Consider the following 19,744-nt stretch of genomic DNA (forward strand, 5'->3'; position numbering starts at 1 on the left):
AGTACTACAAATGTGTACTTTCTACTTCACGTAAATAATAAGTCCCAAATTTAAGGATATATACCCTAACAAATAATATAAAATTAATTTATTAATTAGGAAAAGGGGCTACCCAGGCCATCACGTTTCGAGCTCAACTTTTATTATTCAGCGTAGAATTGTATTTAATAATATGATAGGATGTCAATTTTCAATAAAAGCCAACAAATGTCCCAAACAAACAACACTTCGCATTTCAGATTTCAGATTTCAGAGTTGAGAGTTCAGACAACAAAGCCAATTTAGTTCAAACACACCCAAAAAATAAAAAAGTCTTCTCTCTCCCCTTCTCTTGGTGAAAATGTCAGACGGAGCGTTGACCATCGTAGACGGGACTCAGCTGAGAGCTGCGGACTTGACGGTCGTAGCGGCGGAAGACGACGCCGATTTGATGACCGGAGCTAAGGTGTTGGAGCTGGCGGAATCAAGAGCCTCCTCCGCTCTCTTCGGTCTCTCATTACCCCAAACTCTCAAGTCCTCCGCTCTCCAAAGCGTCAATCTCAACGATGAAGACGACGTCGTCTCGTTTCGCCAAACCCATCTCTCATCTGACCAAGCTTCCCTCAAGCTCAACCGCTACCTCACCGCCATCGCTGACCAACTTAAAGGTACCCCCACTTCTAAAAACAAACGTATTATATTTATATCTGTATTTGTATAATGTAAAATAATATAATGTCACGACTTGGACACATTATAAGTGTTAGTCTCATGTGTTTTAAAAGGGACTGATTATAATTGGAGCTTGTCGTAATTGCTTATATAGCCCAGATCGATATAGTATATGTACCACTTGGACACATTATACAAGTGTTAGTCTCATGTGTTTTAAAAGGGATTGGTTATAATTGGATCTCCTCGTAATTGCTTATATAGCCCAAATCGATATAGTATATGTACGACTTGGACACATAGTACAAGTGCTAGTCTCATGTGTTTTAAAAGGGACTGGTTATAATTGGAGCTCCTTGTAATTGCTTATATAGCCCAAATTGATATAATATATGTACGACTTGGACACTAAATATAAGTGCTAGTCACATTTGTTTTAAAAATGACTAGTTATAATTGGAGCTCCTCTAGTCACATGTGTTTTAAAAAGGACTAGTTATAATTGGAGCTCCTCGTAATTGCTTGGTCAATATAATATATATACCACTTGTATATAAAAGTGCTAGTCATAAGTCGCATGTGTTTTAAAATTTAAAATAGACTGGTTATAATTGAAGCTTGTCATAATTGCTTATATATCCTAGATTGATGAAGTATATGTACGGCTTGGACGTATAAGTGCTAGTCACATGTGTTTTTAAATATACTGGCTATAATTGGAGCTCATCGTAATTGCTTATATAGCCTAGATCGATAGAGTATATGTACGACTTAGTAGATGCACATATAGGTGTTTTATACATATATTTAGCTTGATCAGCAATTTCTTATATAATGTAGATCGATGTAGTATATATACATATATATGGAGCTTGATCGGCAATGATCTTAAACGTTTTCTTATAGTTTGTTAGTTGGTTATGTTTGGTGTTTGGAAAAATGTGAGAAATGGAAAGAAAAATCAACTTTTTCTGATCTTACACAATCGAAAATAGTGTGTTTGTGTGTGTTACTTTGGCCTTGTTTGGTTGTTGGGAAGATGTGGGAAAAGGTTAAAAATTGTGTAATGTAGACTATTTGGAAAGAGAGGAACAAGAAAAAGAGAGAAGCTGAATGTTTTTGGATCTTGAAATTCTGTTTTATCAAGTGCTTGGACTAATTAATAGACGATTCTATGTATGTTTTTTTGTGTGTGTATGTATAATTGAGCTCAAATGCCTATGATGTTAATGCGTAATGGTATATTTTGTTAGAAGTTTGGACTTTTGGTTGTCCTTGTTGATTGAGAAAATGTGAGAAATGGAAAGAAAAATCAACTCTTTCTGATCTTACAAATCAAAAACAGTGTGTATCTATATATATTACTTTTGGCCTTGTTTGGTTGCTGGGAAGATATGGGAAAAGATTACACGTTGTGTTATGTAGACTATTTAGAAAGAGAGGAACAATCGTACTTTTGAAGGGGTTGAGAGATCCATTAACAATATCAAGTTTGTATAAGGGGAAAAAAGTGGGAAAAGAAAAAGAGAGCCTGAATATTTGGATCTTGAAATTGTGTTTTATCAAGTGCTTGGAACAATTAATAGACAATTATATGTATTTGCATGTATAATTGAGCTTAATCGCCTTTGATGATAAAATGTTCTGGTATAATTTGTCAGAAGTTTGGACTTTTGGTTGTGCTTATTGGCTGAGGAAATGTGGGAAGAGAGAGAGAGAGAGAATGTCTGGATCTTATTGATTGGTCTGAACAGTTTATATGAAATTATACATTTCATATATACATATGTGTGTATGTGTGTATGAATTTATAATTGAGCTTAATTACCAATGATGTTACATGTTATGATATAATTGGTTAGATGTTTTGGGCTTTAATTACTTATCAAAAAAAAGCTTTTGTGATTTGGCCTTTGGGTATGCTTGGTTGCTAATAAAATGTGAAAAACGGAAAGAAAATCAACAATTACGATTATTAAACAATCAAAGACAATATGAATTTTGTTTTTTACTTTGCCTATGTTTGATTGCTAAGCAATTGTGGGGCAAAAGACAACTAGAATTTTTTAATCCTAAAATCATACTTATTAATTGGTGGAATTAATTAATTTACATTCATAAGTATATATGTATATGTTTTTGTATGTATGCACATAATTTTTGTTAACATTTTTGATGAATTGAAAAAGATACATGCTTATGTGCAAAACTTTGGTCAGATGATCCGCTTGTTATATCAATATTGGATGGGAATATTCTCCGATTGTTTTTGGACGATGAGGATGACTTTGCAATGATAGCGGAGGACTTATTCACAGACTTGGATGCAGAAGATAAGGGAAAGATCAGCAAAAATGAGATACGAAATGCACTTGTCCACATGGGAGTTGAAATGGGCGTTCCTTCTTTCTCAGGTTCGCTTTTCAAATGACTACTAGTAATAATTTTTTCTGGTAAATTGATTTGTGATTTTTTGGTTGACTTTGGATTCTCTGAATATTCTTCTGATATTTCAGTTTTGGATTGAAATCATTGTCTATAAAAGAAAGAAGAGAAAAAAGAAGCAGGATAGAAAAAGAAATTTTGAATCCAGAAAATCGGATAAAGTAGAAGAACTTAATAGACCTAATGGAATGGACTTCTTGGAATTGATACTAACAACTTCTGGCCAAATATTGGTCATTGCATTATCCCCTAAAGGTGACATGGGGAACAACCATCTGCCCTCCATATAATCTGAAAATGTTTTTGCAACATTATCAATGAAAAATACACATGCCCATTCATGCTCAAAATGACACATACACATTAGGCATGGTTGATATTATGTTTGTTCTTGCTATTTATATGACATCTCAATGGCCTTGGTCTACATAGTAACTGCCATGAGAGTTAACTTTTGTCATGTAATATCTCCCGTTTAGTGCAAATCTTCTTTTTTGCGTGTTGTCTTTGTCAGGTCACCTCTAAAAATTGGTCCTTTTAAGGTGTCTAGGCCTGGCATGAACAGTTTATCAGTCTTCTCCTCCCCCCTCCCCTCCCGATTAAATGATTGTAGACCAACCAAACCCCCCACCCTGCTGCAGCAGTGATTGTGCAAGTATGTCGCCTGGAATCAAGAGAGTTTTGTTCTTCATGGGAAGAATCAATTTCCTTCTTCTGGACCAAAGCTAGCTCTTCTATTGATGCCATACCATCTATTAGAATAATGGTTATATTAGATTCACTCCTTTCTAACAATTTAAGCTTTTGGGACAAGTAGTAGTTTATCACGGTATTAGAGCAAGTGGTCTTGAGTCTAGGTCCACACATGAGGGGGAGTGTTAGAATAATGATTAGATGATCAAACTCTCGAGCTTAAGAATTTGGGACGTGTGGTAGCTTATCACCATATATGGGGCTATATTGTTTATTCATCTCTTTATTTTTACATTTTAGTAAAAAGGAATTAGACCAATGGTAAAAAATTTTATTACAATCTAAGGTAGACAAGCCCACAATCAAAGTATTATCCTGGATATCATAGGTTGGGATCTCATGTGGAAGCAATAGAATTCTTGGGCCAATTGGAGTCCAATATAAGGCTAAAAAATCTGCTAAATGGATGATTTGTTTTGAAGTGCACTCCAATTTACTCTTGACGTGATATCCTGAGAAGGAGATACAATTATGTATGTTGCTTGGAATTTTTAACTTTCCAGACATATTATTATGGAAGGCAAGATCAAGGTCAATATTAATTGCTTCCAACCCAGATGACAATAGGAGGAGAGTTCAACAGTGGTACCTAGCCCACAATGAGAGACTCACAATAAGCGTGCTGATAGTATTTACTCTTAAATTTTAAGTATTAGTTATTAATTCCACTCATTCAATTGTTCTAAATTAATAATCCACAAGGTGAAATTGAACAGAATTTCCTCTGCTAAATGATATCTTGAGGAAACATGGGGCCGAGGGAGAAGAAGAATTGGGCCAAGCACAATTTGCACAATTGCTCCAGCCTGTTCTTCAAGAACTAGCAGAGGTGTTGGCTGAAAAGCCCATTGTTGTCATCCAGAATATCAAGGTTATTAATGGCTCTAAGCTAAAAAAGGTAGTCCAACCCCATATCTTTTCTGTTTATTATCAATTCATTGTCCTGAGTTATTTTTTCCTTTTGTTTTTCATTTTTGTCTTTTCTGCTAAGAAGTTTTTTTCTCTTTAAATTTCCTAAATGTATTTATTCAACAACTTGTTTTGTGAAATCTACTTCCTCTTTAGGAAAATGAGGTATTACTGGTCCTTGGGTATAATTTTGAATATAACAAACAATGTTGATTTGATTTCTAGTTAGAAAACTTTAAACTGTAATATGAATGTGGAAAATAACTTTTATATATATATATATATAAAGAGAGAGAGAGAGAGAGAGAGAGAGAGAGAGAGAGAGAAGGGAGGATATGCTATCATCTAGAATAATTGCAGGAAGTTTGTATGATTTTAATAAGCATTTCCTATAGTTTAAAATTTTGTGGAAATTCTAAAGGTGGTATCATACAGGATAAAATATGTTTCAGCTTACTTTTAGACCATTTGACAATATTCTGAATCCTGGATCTGAGGGGCTGGTTTGGAATGCTTTAAGCTGGAACAGCGGCATTTCATAGAAGAAACTTCAACAAAAGCTTGAAAGAAGGGTGTTTTTTATTTATTTTTTTATTTTTATTTTTTTAGTAATTTGAAGAAAGGAAGGAGTAGATGAAGGTACTTTTGGTATTTAGCTTCAAACCCATCCTAAAAGGAGTATACTTGTAGAGTAGCTGTGAGACCCTCGATTATGTGGATAAGATTGGATAAGTGTGATGCGCAGGCATATGCTACAGTCCTGCATTGAGTGTTTACTAGGTCGCATTGGCTTGTATAAGCAATTATGAGGAGTCTAAATTGTAACTTTACTTGTCCTTTTGGGCACGTATGCAGCTTTCCTCTGGTCATGATATTAGTTTAGGCTGAAAGAGTTGTTTTTCAACAATAAATCAACTAATTAGCTTTGGTCAATTGATTTGTTATAGGAAACTTAATACTAAAAATTCTAATAATAAAACATGAAAAAGTTTGATCTTAAAAGTATAAGTTAATGTATATTAGTAAAAACAATAAATATCTAAGTTATTTTAAAATTAACTTTTTGGCATTGGTAATGGGAAGAAGTATTGGAAAGTTATGTGACATTAGCAGCCAGATTGGCCATGCCTTATGAGTTTTGCTCTAGATTTTTTACTATCCTAGCCCTTCATCTGATCGATGACCAAACTAATTTTACAAATTTTGCTGGCCTGAAGCTCTAGCATGTTTCCAGACTTCTTCCAACAATTTTGGAATTTTGTCACAGTTGTAAAAAGCATTATTAATAGATATTCTAATTTGATAATTAGATTTTTCTATTCAATAAATTCTGATAAACTTGAGATAACTCTGCAGCTTTTGGATGATGAGAAGGAATTAAACAACATCGTTGACAAGATATGGGAGGAAAAGCATAGTGGAAAAGAAGGTTTAGCAAGTGTTGAATTAATCAGGGGCTTCCTTGAGAGAAATGGGACAGGGTTGGGCTTGCCACCATCAGAAGCCAATGAGGCAGTGGGTCTTCTTTATGATGCAGTGTTTGCTGATGTGAAGGATGGAAAAGTAGCCGTGGAAGTAGAGAAGGATGAACTTGGAAAACTTGTGAAGGAGATCCTCAATAAATTTGCTGAGCTGCTCGAAGCCAATCCCGTTTTTCATGACACTAATCATTGAGTTTCAGGCAGAGACACAGTCATTAACCGGCATATCAGAGTCTTTAGTTTTCAGAGCTTCTTCTTGCTAAAGAAGCATTACATATCACCAGTTTTTTAATGTTTGTATGTCCCCCTTACAGCAATCTATCAACAAAAAGTGCACTGTAACCTCATTCTATATTGGTGGTGTTGGTTGATAACATGTTTCAAATGATTTAAACAATATATATGAGGCCCTTGAGCGGCTGCATGGGTATATAGACCTATGTTATAGAAAACATAAACAAGTTTTTAATAGAGATTAAACAGGAAAAGAGGGGTTTTTTGATCCAGTTTGATGTCACTGAGTTGAGTTGGTTGTTGCTTTACTGTTTGACATATAAAGAGTCTGTTTGGATAGAACTTATTTTACTGAAACTGAAAACTGAAAACTGAAAACACTGTAGCAAAATAATTTTTAAATGTGTGAATAGTGTTGTGGGAACCATTTTTAATGAAAAAGTTGCTGAAAAGTGAAATTTGTGAGATCCATAAACAGTGCATTTGTGCACTGTTCATGGCTGAAAAGTCAATACATGCGGCTGGGTTTAAAAAAAAAAAAAAAAAAAAACAGAAGCAAAAACGCAGACGTGGACGCAAGAACGCGGATCCAAACGCCCTCAAAGTGTCTGAGCCAAAAACCATCTCGGATGGAATTGGACCAAACAATATTTTAGCAGCCAAGTCTTGTTCTGCCAGCTGAATTCACCAAAAAAAAAAAAAAAAAAAAAGAGTTTTCCCCTACATGTTCATAAGTGATATCAATACTGTCACTCTATGTTCATGAGGGATATTTATGTTAAGCCTGGAATGGAGACTGCTGTCAGATTGGACACCTAGTTAGCTTGTGAGATAATGCTTCTACCACAGCTCCGGCTACACTAATCATTACACAAGTTTTCACAAGAGAAGCTTTGTATGGTCATATAGAAGAAGCAGCCTTGGAATTGAGAATATAACAATGTTTCGCTCGTTTTGGACCTTGATCAAGCTTTTGGTTGAGACAAAAAAAGGAGACTTGGCAGGACAAGGCTGGGCCTGATCACTGGTGCCTCGTTCCCATCTCCCTATATTTGTAAGAGCCATATATATATATATATATATACACGCAAAAACACAAAATAGTATTTGAAACTATAGGCTCCATAATATTTGTTCTTAACCACCATGTCAAGACACCTAATAGTTATTTTCTATTTTTTTATGAAGGAGTGAATCAAATCTAACACGTTTTAAAAAAGAAAACATATTTTTCTCTTTGGAAGTTCCTTTCAAAAAAAAAGTCATGAAGTGTTTTAAAGAAGCGGAAAGGGTGGTGCTTTTTCAAAAGAAAAAAAAATGCTTTTCATGTAAAGATTTACAAAATCACTTTTTTCAAAAATGGGACTAAAAGTCCAAATGTTCTTAAATCTATGATTTTTTTTTTTAATAAAGAAAAGTGAAAATAGAAAGGAATATGAGAAACAAGTTAAAATGTTCAATTTATTATCAGTACTTTGGCTTACCATAAGCACATTTGAAATGCAGTATCACATGCCTATCATGTAGTATGTCAGGCATTACTACTTATCAGTGATCTAAAGATTAAAAGGATATCTCACACCAGTCCAAGTCCCAATAAAGGCATTTGGAAAGAACAAGCACCACATGCAACTCTGCCCCACCGCTTTGATGGACTTTCTCAAATCCATTTGGCAAAATCATTACTTTCGGCGATTTTTTTGTTGTGGATGAAGCATTACTTTCAGAGATTGATATGAGAATTGAGAAAGAGGTTGATAGATAGTATCATAGTAGTACATCCCAGTACTTGTTCAACCTCTTGTGCTACCACGTAAACATAATGGGATCCCCATGTTTTTCGTGAACCTTAACACCTTTGCATCACAACCGCGTCAGATATTATCCCATCTCAAATTCTCAGCCACTCAATCCATTGTCCTAATTTCAAAGGATATCTATCAAAGGACACAATAGTTTTCACCTTTCACTATCTGAAATTATGACAAATAGGGACAATAGCATTACTTTTTTTTATCTGCATGAATTGGCCGGACGATTAGGGGGGCCCAAACACTTTTAAACGAGAACATGACTTCATATTTATCATAAGAGGCTCACAAGTTTCTGTCATAAGCAAACGCAATTTTTCTGTTTTGGGACAAGGGCAATAAAACATTTGGTGCTACTGCTATGTGCTAACTGGTTGGAAATGGTAACCCAAAAAGTAGCTATAAGAGAATAGCTCAACAGCACACATAAAACAAACTCTTCTCTATTTTACTTGAAATTTTTATTTAAAGTAAGTCGACTCACTGGCACGATTTTATTTTTTGGATCAGTGAAATGAAGAGAAGACACCTTATAGTTAAGAATTTATTTTTTGGGATTTGACAGTGTACAAAATCCACAATCATTTATTTATAAAATAGACTCGTGAAATAGATTTGTTATATTTAAATAAATAAATAGATTCATTTCAAATGAAGAGAGTCTCTCACTCTCCCTTTGCCGGTCAGACCAATGTTTTTCTTCTTTCTCCGTGTTTATGGTATTGATCAGTTTGTTTTTTAAAGTACACGTGACTCTCACGTGACTATTCCATTAGCATGATAATGGTAGATTAACTGAAGTATTGATTTGGCAACATTGTAAAGTTTAAGAAGTATATTGGCCAATATAAAAGTTTGAGGGATGTTTTTGCCAGTAGTCCAAAGTTTAAGAGGGTGTATAGGCATTTTTTCCAAACACTAATAAAGTCTTAACAATTAATAAGTAAAAATAACTTGGAATCAGATTGTATTACAACACATGAAAGACATGTTTTGAACCAAATTTTTTGTAGTGATAGTCAATTGAAAAAAATTGAAACACTTACAAACTAAACACATAGAATAACCAAAACCTAAAACATACAAAATAGTTCAAAAGTTGATAATTAAAAAAAAATAAAAAATAAAAAACTTATCTAAGAGAACCAAGAACTTAAATGGTTGTCCCTTGTTTTGTTTCTTTATAGTATACTTCATTTGACACAATATCCATAGATAAAAATTTAGTAACAAATAACAATAAGTAAAATGAATGTATTTAATCAAAAACTATCATATACAAATACATATGCGTAAGTTGCAACTAGAAAAAAATAAAAATGTGAGTTGCAAGAAGGATTCTATAGAAAGACCATTGGTGAATATACATAAGTTTTGAAATTTTGATTATATATTTTTAGTTAGAGTATAATTTTAAAGTTCTCAAACTTAGATGATAAAGTTTTAGCTAAATTAAATTATAATTAAATATTATCCCTTGATTAGAGGAAATATATTCTAACAATTAATAAAATAATATTTTAAAATATCAATAAAATGTAAGATTCAACTTGAAGGAAAAAAAAAATGTGGGGTGTTGCGTGGGATTTTGGATTTCAGTTTAAAATTTTATTTTATTTTATTTTATTTAGGGAAGGAAGTTAAAAAAAATTATAAATTTGTTAAAATTTAAATAATAAATTTTTACATAAATTCAACTATTTTTAATTTTATCCCTTAATTTGAGGAAATATATCCTAACAATTAATTAAAAAATCAATTTAATAATTAATATTGAGAGTAGTTGTTTATTAGGACATAAAATTGAGAGAGAGAGAGAGATTGTGTGTGTATCATATAAATTTATCAACTCCTATGATTTTACATAATATGTATATCCTTCCATTACAAATACATATGCGTAAATTGCAACTCAAAAAAAAAAAACAAAAAACAAAAACGTGGAGTGCAAGAGAGATTCTATGAAAAGATCATTGGTGAATATATATATATTGTTGGGTTATAGATTGACCCAAGTTAATTTCAATTACCCAAATTGATTAATTAAGTCAAATTACATGCAAATTGTGGAGGTACAAACAAATCACCAAATAATCTAGGGTGTAGCTAAAAGTAAATTGATATGATGATTTATTGACTAATAAGGAAAACTTTCACAAGACAAAACTCCACCGGGTGATTTTCAAGTCACTACTTTCAGGAATCACTAATCAAAATTAAGAGATTACAGGTACAAGGAATCTTACCCCAAACTTGACCTATTCCAAATTGCCTACCTACAGTAGAATCTTTATGCCAATCTTCAACTGATCTTGATTTTATAGAGACTTCTTCTCTTTGCACAGATCCCAGTATGTGACAACTTCCAGCAACTTGAAGCTTGTTGTTGGATGCAAAATTCTTCAATACACTTAAAGAGAAAAAGAACTTGATCACAAAATCCTAAAACACATAAAAACATAGTAACTTCACAATAAGTATATAGCTTCTCTATGAGTCCAGGTGTATAATGATGACTATAAAATAATCATGTTATATCCCCTAGAAGTCTAAGTCATCATGGGCCAACAAATAGATTTAGAATTTCTGAATCTACGAAACTCGATAAGTATCAAGCTTGTATCAAGGTTCATTAAGTCTTGATAGAAGCTTGTGTCAAGCTTGTGTCGAGGTCCACTATTTTCAGCTTTTCACACTTGTTTCTTTGTGCAGCCATCATGTCTTCAATAATACCATTTGTTTTGTTTGTAAGACAAATTTCATAATATTCTAGAATCCACTTAGAATTACTCAAATACAAGTAAAATGTATTTTGTCAAAGGATATTCCAACCAACGAGAAATATGATCCTAACATATATAAGTTTTGAAATTTTGATAATAGATTTTTAGTTGGAGTAGGATTTAAATTTCTGAAACTTAGATGCATGATGCATGTTTTATTAAAACACTTATTATTACTTTATCTAAAGAACTTGATAAGAGTTGTTGTCTCTATCAATTAAAACTTAGATACATGTTGCATGTTTTGTTAAAACATGTATTGTTACTTTATTTAAAGAAATTGATAAGAACAAATAAGTTGGTGTCTCTATTAACTAAGGGCATGTTTAGATTGAGGGGGAAGGGAGGGGGAGCTGAGGAGTAAAGTAGAGTTGGCACAACTACTATGATGATATAATATGATTTGTTCGCAAATTAGTTAGAGGTGGCAATTCGTGTTCGCGTATCGGGTTCGTGTCGTGTCAAGTCATGAGTATTCAACTACATAAGTCAACACTAACCCGACATATTTATTAAATGGGTCAAGATTTCTCAACCCTAACCCGACCCATTTATTAAACGGGTTAGTCGTGTCGACCTGTTTATCAGATTTTATTAAAATGAAAAATAAAAATTAATGAAAAAACAAACAAATAAATATTTTTAATATAAAATTTAAAACTAACGAGTAACTGCATCACAAATAATCATTCAAAATAAAAGCATATCCCAATATCACAAATAATCAATCACAATATGTCAAAGAAAATAAATCACAACAACTAATAAGTTTATATACCTAGAGTTTGAAGGGTATATTGGTACAATATCATTTAATTAAACAGGTTAGACGGGTTAGACGGGTTCTATGTGTTCAACACTAACCCAACCCATTTATTAAACGGGTTAGTCGTGTCAACCCGAATATGACACGAACCCGTTAAGCCTTAACCCATAACCTGCTAATTTCGTGTCGTGTCGTGTCGGGTTTGCGGGTCGTGTCAAATTTTGCCACCCCTAAAATTAGTTGTTATTTGAATTGTATTGCCATTTGAATTTGTGAGTTGTGGGGGATTAGAAATTTAGAATAGGTACTATCTGGTGATAGGAATGCCGTAAATAGGATTAGATAATTAATTTACCTTTTGTCGTCTGAATTTCAGTCTAAAACGTATTTAAACAATAAGAAATAAGAGGCAAGCCAAAAAATAACCAAAAATATTTGTCTATATATTTTTTCAAGTTCACAAGATTGGTTATCTTTAATGCACTATCAATTAATTTTCCGGTTCACATCAGTTTCTTATTAGCTAAATATTATTATCACACAGATACAATCATTAGTTCTAGCACACTACCATCTTTGGTTGGGAATAAAAATAAGATTCAACAGCCTGTGAACATTCTTTAATAGGATATCCACAGCAGGTAAGGAATAGCTGCCAATTTTTTGGAGAGAATCAATCATTATGGTGATAGGTGTCGGTAAAGATTCCACTTGTTCAGAAAGCATATTCTACACTGCAACACGACTAACATTAAATGTCCACACCAAAGCTTAATCCATTAAAAAATGATGAATTTAATCACTTAATCATAATTCTAACCCTCTCCCTCACTTGTGAACCTAAATTTTCCCTTTATAAGTAGAGGCGAACCTAAATTTTCCCTTTATAAGTAGAGGCCCAACAAGTGGGAGGTAAAGTAAAACCAAAGATCGAACTCAAGATCTCCTGCTCTGATACCATGTTAAATTACAGATTATTCCAAAAGTTTAAGCTATTAGAAAATGATAAATTTAATCACTTAACTATAATTCTAACAATATTGTCCCCACTTCATAATGCAATCTTATCGAACTTAACCTTAGCTTTCAAGCAGGTTAGCTTACCACAGCCTCAGTCCTCGAATGCTTTCAGTACTGTATACAATCAACACTTTAGAAGCTTTAAAGTGGCAAAAGCTTCAAGGTCTCTAAATCTACTTTCTAAACCAATCTATGGCCTCGGCCCTTGGTGACCACTGCTTAACATTCCAGTTGGTAGCAATTGATCTAATAAGTCTCCAGAATTAACATCTTACAGGCTATAACAAGTATTTGAGCGAAAACGAGCGCAACACTCACAAAATATTACAAGATTCAACCACAAATTTATCTCATAAATAAAAAAAAAAATACATGGATCATGACATCCGACAATAGCAGGTTGTCTGAAAAACTAGATCACATACCTTGGGAGCATGAAAGCTTCCTTATACAAAACAAAATACTACAAACGTGATACCTCTAAATAATAACAGCTCAACTTGGCAAGTTTCGATTACCATAGATACCTTCCTATGCAATGAAACATACTAACCAAACCTTAATAAAACTTGGGACTTTCTCGGAGCAATTTATTGAGCTATCTGGCTTCAACCATCTTGTTCTTTGCCATTGAGCTATCTAGCTTCAACTATCTCATTCTTTGCCATCGGCAGCACGAAGTGAGCCTAGCTGAACTGGAGCCTGGGTTCCAACCACCTTAGATGACCCGTAAGCCGCCAAGTCAACACCTTGAGCCTTCTCTTTCTCAATCTGCTCCTTGATCCAGAAGTATGTAAATCTCAGCCCATCCTACAACAGGCGAAATCAGATATGCAATTAGTATCAGAGCAATTTGATACCAAAGGAGACTTTATGAACAAGTCATGGTTTAGAACTTTATTTTACAATATACACTTAAAAATTACATTAGAGTTGAAGGTAACCTTACTTGACCCAAACTTCAGAGTTATTAAGAAACCTCACATAAAGGGAAGTAAATTACTGTTCTATGAGTACCTTCAACTTCATGGTAGGAGCCCAACCAAGTTTCTCTTTGATGAGTGTGTTGTCTGAGTTACGACCACGGACTCCCTCTGGACCAGGAATGTGGTGGATAGGGAGCTGCTTGTTCTCAAAGCTAAGCACGATCTCAGCCATTTCATTCATGCTAACCATCTCATCACTTCCAATGTTCACTGGCTCGCGGAAGTCTGACTTCGTCAATCTAAACAAAAAAGTTGATTCCGCAAAGGTTAATTCATGAGAAGTGAGAACATGTAACTTCAGAATCCAATCAAACATGTCAATTTGTATGTTACAAACACATTTTTTGTAAGTTTTCAATGTGAAACACAAAACTGGGTACAATAAACTACTATTACCCAGTCAGGGCCACATGAATGTCCTAAATAGTTAGATTCCTACCTTCAGTTTCAATAGAAAACTTAGAACAAATTATGCAAAAGTAATCAGTATGGTTATTGACAAGGTAAAAAATATCTTACTGCCTTAAAAGCCTGATCCTATTACAAGTGATATTCAGGAAAACAACACCTTATTTACTTAATTCGACAAGCATTTTGAAATAACGTAAAATAAATCACATCAGAGCAACCCCTTAAATATCCAATTTCAAGCTGTTCTCTGAATGGTAATACTCAACTCAACCAATTTCAGGCAAAGCTTTGGTACGAAATGGAATAAAAATATACTGTCTACCTTGATACATATTTGTGAAAGGGAAAAAAAAATGTCAACATTACATTAGACACAAGAATCTCATATATGTAAATACGACCTTCTGCTATAAAGTTACAATATAATCAAGCACTTACCTAAGAACACCTTCTACACATTCATCAATGAAGGTGAAGGATCTGGTCTGAAGTCCATCCCCCCACATCTCAAACTTATCGGTGGAAGTTTGAGCCTTTCTACAAAAAGCAGCTGGAGCCTTCTCCCTCCCACCTGTTCAACAGATATTACAAAGCAAAAAAATGAGTAAAAATCCAACAAGCAACAAGCAAAGCATATGCACAAGTTTACCACTAAAATCAAGAGCTTACCTTTCCATGTTCCAAAAGGACCATAAATGTTATGGAATCTTCCAATACGGCACTCAATACCAAAATCTTTGGTGTAGTGTTTGCACAACTCCTCTGTTGCAAGCTTCTCTAAGCCATAAGCATCTTGAGGCTAAATCCAGTTGTAAAAGCAAACTCATTAACTAAATCCATTATTTACAAACGAAAAACTAGTAGATTAAATTTTCTTGACCACTAAGAGTAACAAACCTCTGCAGGCCAGGCATCAGACTCCTTTAGGCTCACATTAGTTTCCAGCTGCTTAAATTCAGGATAGATACAAGCACTAGAGGCATAGAAAAACCTGCACAAACCCAGTTATATTTTTAGAAACATATAATTGTTGAGGTACAAAAAACAATCCTGTACATTTAACGGGGATTTTGCAAGCTATACCATATCCAAGACAACTAACCTCTTAACACCATTAATCCTGCCAGCCTCGAGCATATTGAAACTGATCATTGTGTTGTTATACATGATAACCGAGTGGTTGGACTGAATGAAGCCCATGCCACCCATATCAGCAGCAAGATTGAACACATGGTCAACTCCCTTAGTGACCTTCAAGCAATTATCCATGACCCTCAAGTCCACAAGGTGGAATTCATGACAGAACATGTCTTCAGTCATGTGCTCATTCTTCTTCCAATCAGAAGCAATAATGTAGTGACCCTCGCTCTTCAAGCGCCGGGCAATGTGGGAGGCGATAAAACCACCTGCCCCAGTAATAGAAATTCGGAGCTTCTCTGATGGCCAGTATGGTTCCCTCTCAAGGTTCTCATAGGTGTATGCACCATATTTGGCTTCACCAGTACTTCCCATTCTGCAATAATTGGATTTTTCAGAGAAGAAAAAATGAGTTTACAAGGATTAATGGTTCAATTTAATAAATATACTGAATTAGCCAAAACAATTTACAACTTTTTACACCACACAATCCAAAATTGGATACATCAACAACAAAGCAATCCACAAATCATTTAAACTTAAAACACGAACCAAACAAACCAAAAGAAGAATGCTAACCTACAAAGTTACAAACTTGATACTATATTTCCATTAGTAACCATCCAATTGTAACATGCAACTTTGAAAATACTATGATTTGAAGAACCACGAGTTTAAACCCACCCCCCCCCCCCCCCCAAAAAAAAAAATTGAAGCTGACAAAAAGGACTAATATGCTGACCCAAATCACAAAGTTATTATTTTAAATCTGTGGAACCAAATTATTTAGAAAAAGAAAAAATGGCAGAGCAAAGCAAACACATTTCACTAAGGGAAAAAAATCTTTAATCAGATTTAACAGAATCATATACCCAGAAGTTAATTCTCCAAAGAAAACGAAACATGCAGACAGACCACATTAAGACTTCCTTCTCGAGAAAAAAAAAAAAAAAAAAGTTACCAGTGCACATAAGAGAATATACTTATGAAGAAAACAAACAAACAAAAAAAATCATTAAAAACAAGACACAGACATTTAATAATAAATAATAAAGTAAAGAAACAAAGAATCTAGAAATGTAACGCACAGAGACATAATATAAATAATTTAACGCAAACCCATAAAAATTTATACCCTGACTGAGAAAGAAAAGGTTAAGAACTAAACCAAGAACGCATGTGAATCACAAAGAAGAGGGCAGGGAAAACAGAGAGATTGAGAAAAACCCAGAAAGCCCAGATGAGATTTTGACCTGAAAAGCGTTGAAGTTGAGCCTTTAGAGCTGTGGAAACGGAGATGGAGAAAATATTGTTGAAGAAGAAATGGTTCAAAGAGAAGCTGAATGGGTATGGTTTTAAAGGCAGTGATGGCCCTGCTATATAAAGAACTTGAAGACACAGCAGACAAAGGCCACTCATTTCTATAGAGAGAGAGAGAGAGAGAGAGAGAGAGACAGGAGAGAGACAGGGAGAGAAATTTGATTTTTTGGAGTATTTTTTTTTTAGAGAAATGATATGTCTACAATATTTTTACAATAAATTCTAAGTAGAAGGTTGTTACTGGTTGTTATTGTTGAGGCAAAAAAGTAATTTTCGTGTTAAGTTCAAATTTGAACCAATAACAAGTAAACACATGTAATTTATTGTAAAAATATTGTAAAAATGTTATGAACGTAGCATCTCTCATTCTTTTTAATTTGTATTTTGATTTTTTTTTAAGACAAAACTCGTATTTGATTTTGGTACGCTTCTTTTTCAGTATTTTTTTAGCAGTTTCTATACTATTATTTAAGGAGTTCTTTGTTTGAATTTTTCATTTTTTTAGTTTAAAAATGCTCATATGCGTTTATGTTTAAACAGAGATAAAATTACAGGACAATCTAGTAAAAATGCAACTCTAACTCCTACTAAAATATTGCCTAAAAAATAGAAACACTTTCTTGTTAATTTTCAAATTGCTTTATCTACTTCTAAATTAGATTTTCAAAATAAAAATTATATATATAAAATAAATTAATAAACACATTTTTTTTACAAAATAGGACCACTAAAAAAAAGCTTTATCTCCTTTTAATTTTTAAATTACTTTATCCACTTATAAATTAAATTTTCAAAATAAAAATTATATATATATATAATTTTAAAAAAAACACACAATTTTTTTCTACAAAAAAAAAAAAAAAACCCTTATTGCACGCACTTTCCGCATGTGATGAGGCTAGTTTCTTTTACTAGAGTTTATAAATATAAAATATTAAACGAGTCTTTTTCATTTACAATGACGAACTATACAATATTTGTGATTTATATCTTAAATTATGAAATTCTTTTATAAATATTTAAATACTTTTTTTTTTTGAGAAAAAGGTAAGTAAATTTTATTGAACTAAATCAAGTTGAAATACATCATCCAAATCACTAGGTAGTTTTTCTACTCATACATCAGTGTCTACAAATAAAACTGCTCGTCTAGTCAGGGCGTGGGCCAAATTAATATTAATTTGTTATGTTTACCTTAATTCCTCGTAATTTAAATAAATATATTTTTTCTAGAAGGGATTTACATTAACATATATTAGTAGGCAATTATCTATCAAACTTATTTTTTTTTATTTTTTAGTTTAAGATTGATCTTAGTTTAATATAGATTAGATAGGATCTTTCCTAACTTATGGACTACGTGTCATATGCATAATGTATAGAATATAATTATAAATATTTATGTAATCATCCTAAATCAATATTTTTTTTTGTTGATATATTCATTTAAATGTTAATTTTAAAATAACAAATTTTAAATACTATATCCTAAGTTTTCCTAATTAAATTTAATAATGTAACCGTATTAATTAATATAATAAATCTCTTTGTCAATTAAATTCAATCAGATGATTCATTTATCAGTATAACCATATTATTGAATTTAATTAGGAAATCTAAGTTATACCAACTATTCATCAAATTTGTTTTTCTTAATTAATCTCAAATTAAGGTATTAACTATAAAATTATGTGGTTTAAAATATAACTTGCAAATATTTTATAATTGAAAAATGGTAGTAATAATTAACAAAGGAAATAGTAACAATGAGTGGAGGATCCCCAAGAAAGACAATGGATCCTGCCTATGTTGCCAACCAACCTTCCCTCCTTTGCTTGGTGGTTAGTTGTAGTAGTATGTTTTGTTATCCTCAAATCAAAGATTGTTACTACCAACTTCAACGTTTGGTCCCTCCACCCCCCCACCCCCCCCCCCCCAAATGAAGAAACCCTTTCAAACTTAGGTGAATCAAAAAAAGAAAAAAAAATTGCCAGCCAAAAACACATGTCAGGTGCCAAGAAAAAAAAAATTGATGCAGGAAACATTTATACCACGGGCTTACATACTATAACGTATTTCTCATTATAAAACAAAGTTTTGATCACCATTTTTCGAATCTGTTCCAATTTGTCCAGTAAAACAAAAGATTTCGGTATTAACTTATTTTGGAATTATCACTAGTGTGTATACATGTATACTTATTGGACATATTATGACTCAAGTTAAGTATCAAAATCATTATACTCGTGGATAGAGGTGTTCATCAAACCACAAAAATTGCACCAAAATTGCCCGCAAAATGACATAAGTATAACCACACTGTACTGCACCGCACCGCATTGCATGGTGTAATGTAGTTTGTGGTTTTATAATAAGAAAACCACTCAAGCCGCACCGCAACCTCTCTATATATTAATATATTTATTTTTTTTAATATTAAATATATTATTAATAGTTTAATAACCCTAGTTTTCAACCAAAAAAAAAGTTTAATAACCCTCAAGTGTTAATTAGGAAAGCTAACAAAAAAAAATAGCTCAATAGTTTAAAATTTGGCCCAAAACAAAGGAAAAAAATCAATTTTGGGCTAGGCAGGAAAAGCCCAAAATTTAAAAAATATACTAGTTTCGAACCGCATCTTATATATTGTACCACACATGTGACCGCAAAAATGAAGTGCGGTGCGGTTATGATTTTGACTAAACTCTAAACCACACCGCACATGTGACCGCAAAAATAAGTTGTGGTACCGTTATGGTTTTGAGTAAACCGCACCATAAAGTGCGAAGTTAAAAATGGCCCAAAATTGCACCGCGCCGCACTACAAACACTCCTATTTGTAGAAAAAAGATATTAACCTTAGGCTAATCTATGGTTAGCCTAAGGTTAACCTTATAGTTAGCCCAAAGTTAATCAAATATTCTCTAGTATATAAACCCTGCATTGGGTTTACTATAAACTTGAATATGATCCCCTAAATAATCTATTCTTACAAATAAAGTTACAATTAATTAAAACTTTTGATCGAACCTACAAG

At 33.0% G+C, this 19,744-nt stretch overlaps 2 protein-coding genes across 2 annotated transcripts; one reads left to right on the plus strand and one right to left on the minus strand.

Moving 5' to 3' along the window:
- Nucleotides 1-190: 190 nt before the first annotated feature.
- LOC142629696 (uncharacterized) lies at nucleotides 191-6,745 on the plus strand. The gene is made up of 4 exons (XM_075803737.1): nucleotides 191-647; nucleotides 2,871-3,065; nucleotides 4,566-4,747; nucleotides 6,115-6,745. The coding sequence occupies exons 1-4, from the start codon at nucleotides 341-343 to the stop codon at nucleotides 6,430-6,432; spliced, it is 1,002 nt and encodes a 333-aa protein (XP_075659852.1). The 5' UTR covers nucleotides 191-340; the 3' UTR covers nucleotides 6,433-6,745.
- Nucleotides 6,746-13,143: 6,398 nt separating this feature from the next.
- On the minus strand, nucleotides 13,144-16,794 carry LOC142627532 (GDP-mannose 3,5-epimerase 2). The gene is made up of 7 exons (XM_075801412.1): nucleotides 16,641-16,794; nucleotides 15,353-15,763; nucleotides 15,148-15,241; nucleotides 14,920-15,049; nucleotides 14,689-14,821; nucleotides 13,871-14,078; nucleotides 13,144-13,663 (listed from the first exon to the last, which is right to left on the minus strand). Exons 2-7 carry the CDS (start codon nucleotides 15,760-15,762, stop codon nucleotides 13,508-13,510), a joined length of 1,131 nt encoding a protein of 376 aa, XP_075657527.1. The 5' UTR covers nucleotide 15,763; nucleotides 16,641-16,794; the 3' UTR covers nucleotides 13,144-13,507.
- Nucleotides 16,795-19,744: the final 2,950 nt, after the last annotated feature.

The sequence above is a fragment of the Castanea sativa genome, chromosome 3, assembly GCF_040712315.1.
Source record: "Castanea sativa cultivar Marrone di Chiusa Pesio chromosome 3, ASM4071231v1".
Lineage (NCBI taxonomy): Eukaryota > Viridiplantae > Streptophyta > Magnoliopsida > Fagales > Fagaceae > Castanea > Castanea sativa.

What these genes read in the sequence shown, in the direction of transcription:
- LOC142629696 (XM_075803737.1), top strand. Translation starts at nt 341, where the DNA reads ATGTCAGACGGAGCGTTGACCATCGTAGACGGGACTCAGCTGAGAGCT. An exon ending in CATCGCTGACCAACTTAAAG is followed by an intron (nt 648 to 2,870) that starts GTACCCCCACTT and finishes AACTTTGGTCAG; the next exon opens with ATGATCCGCTTGTTATATCA. An exon ending in GGGCGTTCCTTCTTTCTCAG is followed by an intron (nt 3,066 to 4,565) that starts GTTCGCTTTTCA and finishes GAAATTGAACAG; the next exon opens with AATTTCCTCTGCTAAATGAT.
- LOC142627532 (XM_075801412.1), bottom strand. Translation starts at nt 15,762, where the DNA reads ATGGGAAGTACTGGTGAAGCCAAATATGGTGCATACACCTATGAGAAC. An exon ending in AGGATTAATGGTGTTAAGAG is followed by an intron (nt 15,242 to 15,352) that starts GTTAGTTGTCTT and finishes GGGTTTGTGCAG; the next exon opens with GTTTTTCTATGCCTCTAGTG. An exon ending in TGTGTAGAAGGTGTTCTTAG is followed by an intron (nt 14,079 to 14,688) that starts GTAAGTGCTTGA and finishes TTTTTTGTTTAG; the next exon opens with ATTGACGAAGTCAGACTTCC.